Genomic DNA, 7,894 nt, shown 5'->3' on the forward strand with positions numbered 1-7,894 from the left:
GGCTGCAGCGCCAGCCCCGGTCTCCGGTAGCCGCTCACCGCTCTGCCTTGTGCCCACAGCCGCAGAACGAGCACATCGAGCTGCACCGCAGGCGCTATGGGTACCGCCTGGACTACCACGAGAGGAGGAGGAAGAAGGAGGGCCGCGAGGCGCACGAGCGGTCCCGGAAGGCCAAGAAGATGATCGGGCTGAAGGCCAAGCTCTACCACAAGCAGCGGCATGCCGAGAAGATACAGATGAAGAAGACGTGAGTACCCGCCGCCCCTCACACGCCGTCCGGTCATCCTGGCGTTTGAAGGACGTCGTTACAAAAACCCACTTATTACTTGGGTCATATGTTACACTTTTATATAGCGCTCAGGTTTGTGGGAGAAAGTGGCTTTTGCCACAGCAAAGACCTTCCTGGCTTCCTCTCTTCTCAATGGATGTTAACAGTTTTGCTCCTAAAAGCATTCCTTGAGATAACTGTTAATTGGCAATAGCAGTGACTGATGTAATTGCCATAAAAATATGAATGCATTTACGTGAGGCTTTTACATCAGCTGCTGTATTAGCGTAGCAGGAGGCAGCTGGCGTGTTTTTAACAGTGCTAATAGAGAACGTACAGTAACACACACAGGCTTGCCTTCCAGGATAATTTACAATATCAAGCATATGTAAACAAAAGCATTTTTCTGAAAATTTTCTGTGTTGTTCAGAATTTGAAATCAAAGCTATTAACAGTATACTTCATTGCTAATGAACTCAGTATCTTATACACTGTGGTGGTTTTGTTTTTTCCCAAGTGTAGACACTTCTTTTTCTTTGCTACTTGTAAAAGTATTGGGTTTGTGGGTCTTGTTTTTCCCCTAAATCAATGAAATGGAACCCTTTTTACACACACATTCCTCAGAATTGTAAGCACTGCCATTAAATCTCAGAAGAGTAGTAGTGTGTTATTTTTTGTCCAACACGAATGCTGCTGTCTCTCAAAGTGCTTGGCTGCTTGTTTTAAGCCATTCAGAAATTCTTTAATAAGGTGCATGTCTTGTGTTCCTGTTTTGATAGGAACTGACAAGCTTTTGTGCACTGTGCAGTCTGTCACATATTAAGTGAAATTACTAGTTTGCCTTGACAGTTATTTAGGATTATTCCTTAAATATAAATATGTACTTGTTTAGAAGTATCTCTTTTGAAATAAAATTTTGAGCAGGCATAATAAGCCAAGTTAAAAGGCTGTATCTGTGATCTAAAAATGAGCCTTTTTTAACTCTTAATACTGATTTTCTTTCCTTGCAGCATTAAAATGCATGAAAAGAGAAATACCAAGAAAAAGAATGATGAAAAGACACCTAAAGGAGCTGTACCAGCATACCTGCTGGACAGAGAGGGCCAGTCCCGGGCTAAGGTTCTCTCTAACATGATCAAGCAGAAAAGAAAAGAAAAAGCTGTAAGTAACTGTATTAAAATTCAGATACTTACTCTTACTTGTAACAATGACCACTTTGTGTTGCTGATGCTCAGGTGACTTACAGCCTACAAGCAAAGTCTGAATACTGGTATTGTACAAAACCTGAAACCTTGAGCAATCTGGGACAAAGTAAATATAGATCTTGGTTTTCATAACTTTAAATGCTGTTTAAAATAAGTAGCTCTGAATTGTCAAAAAAATATGGTGTACCACTACTCTTTAGGGAAATTTTATTGTATGTTTTGGTTGTCCCCTTTCATTTAGCAATATGGCATGTAAGACTATTGACTTTTTTTTTTTTTTCTTCCAGGGGAAATGGGAGGTTCCTGTGCCAAAGGTCCGTGCACAGGGAGAAACAGAAGTTTTAAAAGTAATTCGTACAGGAAAGAGAAAGAAGAAGGCCTGGAAGAGAATGGTTACAAAAGTTTGTTTTGTTGGAGATGGCTTTACTAGGAAGCCTCCTAAATATGAACGATTCATTCGACCAATGGTAATGTTCTTGAATGTTAAAGAATGTTTAAGGAATAATTCTTTTGATTTACTGCTTTGGGTTCCTGTGGCAAGGAAGATTTCTTCAATGATAATGCACTTGATTACTGCTTATATAGAACATTCCTCTTTGTTTCCTTGCAGAAATCAAAACATAGAATAGCCTGAGGGCGGGGACATGCCCCTGCAGTCACAGCCTGCATTTAAATCTCTGGTCTTAATCCCTAATTCAGATGATGCCAGTAACAAAGTTCCAAGCTGTTAAATTAGCATGGGAACGTCTTCAGCAAAGGCACTTGAAATAGCTTTTGAAGTTGGAGGCTTCTTGTTCAAACTGCTGTGATTCTGTCAGCTGCAGAAGGCAACTTTGTTCTAGGACTCCAGAACTCCCTCCTTCTGGCTTGTTAAGCTTGAAGCAGAGTCATGACTATATGCAAGGGAAATGCTGTGCCTCCAACCTGACCTTTTCTTACACAGCTGTAGAACAGTGCCTGGGCTCTAGCAGCCTAGCAGTGCACAGGAAGAACTAGATTCACCAAGACAGTGAAGTATTTCCATAAATACCTGTGCCTGTTTCTGCACAGGAATCAACAGAACTATCAGGCATGCTGCCTGTTGGATCATATCTCATTACTATTTTGACAGTCATCTTGTGCAGAAGCCTTGGAAAGGGAATTTTTTTATTGACACAGAAAAGATTATGGTACTTCTTGGTAAAGTACCCTTTACGAAGCACAGGTTGCTCAGTACAATAGTGCTATAACAGATGGGTATTTAATATTTTACAATATGTGAAAGGTTTTTCAGTTTTACCAGTAAAACTGAAAAATTCCTAGTCTTAAAAACCAGTAGCACTGTTAAATGTGTTATAAATGCCTCATTTCTTCATGGAACAGAAGCCATCTGAGGTAGCACATTCTTCTTGTACTGTTACTAAAAATTGGCATCCTGAAAGTATACATGGAAAGCTTTATCATGTTATTAATCAGGCTTTTGAAGAAACCCAGCACTCTGTAGTAGACAGATATCGTTCTGTATTCTAGGTTGTTTCATTCTTCCCTATCTCAAAACATATAAAGCTGAGGACATAATGCTAAAAGTGTTAACCTAGATTAGTCATTAGGGCTTAAAGCAAGTATTAACTTGTTCTAACACTCCTTATACAACAGGGCTTACGTTTCAAGAAGGCACATGTGACGCATCCTGAACTTAAAGCTACTTTTTGCCTGCCTATCCTTGGTGTGAAAAAGAATCCTTCTTCTCCTTTGTATACGACACTGGGTGTAATTACCAAGGGTACCGTCATTGAGGTGAATGTGAGTGAGCTTGGCCTTGTGACACAAGGGGGCAAAGTTATCTGGGGTAAGTAGTTAAACTAGCTCTACTGCAGAACTACTTTAAAAGTTTTAAGTCTTCACTGCCTCATGTAGTATTAAGACCACTTCCTATGAACTGTCATAATTGATCCACTGTTAAATGTTAGGTTTTGGCTGTAGCAGAAGCTGGGTAGCTCTGTAAATGCAAGTTTTAATCTCGGGCTTTCGATTCATACTTTCAAATTAGGTGAAGTTCAGAACAAAGACAACTTGCTTACCGCATCTCACATTAAGCAGTGCTGCAAGTCTATGGAGACCTAACCATGTGAACTATGAACAAACATGTTTTCAGTGAAAGCTCTGAGCAGAAGCATCTTCATAGGATCAGTCTTCTTTTAAGAGAAAGGTTGACTTGGACTATGCAGAACCTATTAATTTTATTTTTTGTAATCTACCCAAAATTCTGAATGATCCATTTAAAAAAAACAGCCTGAGTAAAATATTTTGAGAACCTAAGTTTGCAGCTTAGCAGAAGGTAGATTTAGATTTCAAAATGCATTTCAGTTTTGTAACAGGAGTTTCCGACTTTTAAATAGAACTGTGGATTGAACTTGCAAACATAGAAAAAAATCTAACTTATTACATTAACTACTTGAAGCTTTTGTAGACATTTAACTCCCTTTTCTTTTTAGGGAAATATGCACAAGTAACAAACAATCCAGAAAATGATGGCTGCATTAATGCAGTTCTACTTGTTTAAGTTGTGTTTGATCCTAAGCATTGGACATGGACTCCTGCAAAATCAGTGCAGTTTCAACAAGTTTGCAAGATTTCTGGAACCTTCAACTACTCAAGAACATTGAGCCCACGTGCTGCTGAGGAACTTAAACATGGCAGAAATGACTGCTGGGGATTTTATATTTATTTTGTTTGCTCAGCTGAACACTGTCCAAATAAAATTATTCCATTTTCACATTTTCCTAATGTGGTGTGGATTTGATGTCAACCTTCTTAGTGTTTGTACAGTAGCGTTTTCCTGGCTGAGGTATATTGTATCAATACTTAATTCAGGTCACATTCCTAGTGCTGGGAAATACAGCCGCTGTCTCCTGTGATGGCTTACAGTAATAGCTGAGGTACAGAGGAACATACTAACTTGTATTCTGCTTCTGGGAAAGCAGAAGAAGCGGAATAATGGAGCTATAATCTTAATGCACACTGACATCAGAAATTCAACGCTGAGTTTGGTACTTGCTCCTACAGAAGCATGGGCTTGAAAACACATTAGAAGCATAGGGATGCAGGGGGGAAAGCAGCTGTTACGCTCACTCCACCCCCACCCATTACCTCATGTCTTTCTCCCCTTTGTCTCCATGTCTGCATTAATGGAAAGAATAGGGGCTGGAGAGTGTAGCACAGTGGTTCTCTGCAAGAGGAGAACAGTTTCACAAGTTTAAATTTGTGAAGTTGTAAAGGTTTTAAGATGTGAAATTAGAGAATGATATGACAGCCCTGATACTACAACTACTTGTATCTATTTTGGTGGATTTAATAAACATCCAAGAAAAACTAAATGTCACAAGCATCTGATCAATACATACTTAGCTTGCATCCTTAAAATACAAGAAACAAAAGCTGCTTCTGAACTGGAAGCTTTCAGTGATGCAGTATGTAACTGCATCAGTAATCTTCCAGTCGAGAATTTTGTGGTAAACAAACAAGCACAATCTGTCACTAGAAATAAACATACTCACTGTTTTATATTCCTACTCTTAAACAGTACTTCACTTCAAGCCAAGGAGCTTTTAACACAAATTCCAAGCCAAATCCTTATAAGCTTTTTCCAGTTTAAAAGGGCACTCAACCCTCAACAATGTAGGAAGGAAAACTCAAAGACATTTCAGAAGCCAGAACGTGAATAGGTTTGCAGTGGGGCTTTGTGTGTTAACAAAAGTTGAAGGCTAGAGGTGGTCACACATGCAATAAGCAGGTCGAGCAGCAGATCACAGAATCACACAGTAGTTAAGGTTGTAAGGTGCCTCTTGAGATTGTGTAGTGCGAGCCGCCTGCTTAAAGCGGAGTCAATAGACCAGGTGTCCGAGGGCCATGTCAAGTCAGGTTTTGAGAAGCCAAGGATGGAGACTCCACCTCTCTGAGCAACCTGTGCCAGTGTTTGACTACTTCTGCAGTTTAAAATGCAGTTTTATGTTTAAATAGAATTTCCTATATTCCAGTTTGTGTCCACTGCCTCTTGTGCTGTCACTGGGCTCCACTGAGAAGAGTCTTGTTAGATCTTCTTTATACCCACCCCACTAAGTATTGTACATAAGAGAAGATCCTCCTGAGCTTTCTCTTCCCTAGGCTGAACAATTGCAGCTCCCAGCCTCTTGTATGACAGATGCTCCAATCCCTTAATCATCTTAATGACCAGATCATGTTCCAGATCTGGAACTCTGGCCAGGAAGTCAAGCTAGCTGCTTTTGTAACAGCTTCCTAATTTCTCTTACAGTATCTGACAGAGGCAGTACTTTATACCAAGTTCTCTTAACAGGCTATTTCGTTAGTTGAACACAGTGAATCCTAGTCTAGGATTCACAACTTACCATGATTGTTTTACTTCTTTGTGTAGTTTCACATCACTTGTCACTAAGAGAGTCACAAGCCAGTAAGTCATTTACTTGGAGAGAAGACATTTTGTCAAAATAGAGAAGCCTCTATGTAAGTTCTTGTTGCTTTGCCCTTTACTGCACATTAACAAATAACACAATACTTAAATTTTCTACAGCTGTCTCAAGAATATTACTACATTTTTTGCTATAAATACATACTGATTAACACAACTGTTGCATTTAAGACATTTTAATGTACCACACTGTGTGTTACAGCATCTGTAGTTGGCTTGTCTATAGCAAACTATGTTACTAACTGCTAAGTTTATACCAACTATGCAAGATGATGTAAACAGCAGAAGACATGCTGTACCATTCAGAACACCCTATTCTAGAGCTTTTTTTGTAAGTCTGATACATAAGCTAAGTACAGGAAATTGTTTTAATTGATAAAAAGTTTTTCAATTAATAATCTTCAGGCTTTTAAAGCTCCTTGGTAGCATACAAGATTGTAAAATTAAGCTAGTTCTAGTGAACTGAACCACTTTAAAACATGTCTCCTGTATAGCAGAAAGGACTCAAATACTAAAAACCAAAAAAAATTAATCACAAAATATAAGTTTAATTACTACTTCAAAACATTTCAAAAGCAGCCAAGACAGTACTAAAAAAAACACTGTAACAAGACTTAAGTACAATACTCTAGAATAGCAACACATCTTTCATAAGTATTACTAGTTTAGAAAACATCTAACACCACATTTGTGAAAATAAATTTACAAGTATATCCCCTTGGAAATAGAATTTTAGAGTGCTCACTTAAAGCAGAGAAGCTGATACTTAGGCCTATTTGTTGCTATGTTTAACTTAGTAGTGTTGATGACATTGTAAACGATTACAATTTGATTACTGACATCTACAAATGAAATGGTATTAAAAAAAAAAAAAAAGCAACAAACCAAGGTCAGACATGATTTCAAATTAAGTTCACAGCACTTTTGAAATAAAACATGTATACATTTTCACGTAAAGGGCTATGAGACATGAGAACTGCAAGAATTCTGCATGAAATGAAAATAGACCAAAAGAGAATGTGGGAGTAGCAAAGCAAATCCTGTTAACAAGAAGTAGAAGAGAAGCATTTGAACAAATGTTGGATTCAGTTATTCCACAAATACAAAACTATTTACCATTTAAGTGCAAGGCTGAAGTTACAGATTAATGTTCTTTAAACTCTATTCCTAGACTAAATAAAGCTCAAAAATAATACTGCTTGCTCTCACCGTACACATGTAGTTCCACAGCATGTTGGAATAGCATTTGGTACAAACTTGTATAAAGTTGATGTTTTAATCATTGGTTGCTGGTGCAGTAAGATCTTAAAAAATTCTTTAAGATTTGATGGTAATAATAGACAGTTAACAGACCAGAGGGGGGGAAAAAAAAACCCAACAACAAACAAACCCACACCACAACATGCAAGCCTAAAAAATGCTGGTTTTCCCAAGGTAGAACACTTCAGTCAATACAGTTGTCAGATATGTTCCCTTGCATTCGTGTAGCAGAAGGTACAGACTACTAAACTACTGTTCCAATGGAACAATCAGCAATAAAAACTGTTACTTAAAGTCAGTATTTTGATTTTGCTACTCCATATTTACTACAAGATGGCTGATGCCAAAGAAGTTGTTACGGAAATAAACTGTGCCCGTTAGTTCAAAGTACTGCTGTGATCACAATTGGAACAACGTCCAGTTTTCAAGACTGTACCAGTGTATTGGGTTTGTGTGGCCAGGTTTTGGTAGCGGGGGGGCAGGGCAGGGAGGTGGCTTCTGTGAGAAGCTGCCAGAAGCTTCCCCCTTGTCCGACACAGCCAATAACAGCTGGCCAAGGCCGAGCCAATTAGTAACACCTCTCTGATAACATAATTAAGAAAAAAATGCTGCACATTTTGCAGCTGGAGAGAGGAGAGTGAGAAGATGTGATAGAAACAACCGGAAAAGAAAGAAAAAAAGCTGCACACTTTGCAG

At 38.7% G+C, this 7,894-nt stretch overlaps 1 protein-coding gene across 1 annotated transcript; it reads left to right on the forward strand.

Moving 5' to 3' along the window:
* Positions 1–5: 5 nt before the first annotated feature.
* NSA2 (NSA2 ribosome biogenesis factor) lies at positions 6–4,226 on the forward strand (the record flags this gene model as incomplete). Its single annotated transcript, XM_010168712.1, has 5 exons — positions 6–247; positions 1,279–1,429; positions 1,761–1,940; positions 3,109–3,301; positions 3,948–4,226. Coding segments are annotated over 5 exons (834 nt in total), but the record flags the coding sequence as incomplete, so codon positions are not given.
* Positions 4,227–7,894: the final 3,668 nt, after the last annotated feature.

Source organism: Antrostomus carolinensis, unplaced genomic scaffold, assembly GCF_000700745.2.
Source record: "Antrostomus carolinensis isolate BGI_N321 unplaced genomic scaffold, ASM70074v2 scaffold42065, whole genome shotgun sequence".
NCBI lineage: Eukaryota > Metazoa > Chordata > Aves > Caprimulgiformes > Caprimulgidae > Antrostomus > Antrostomus carolinensis.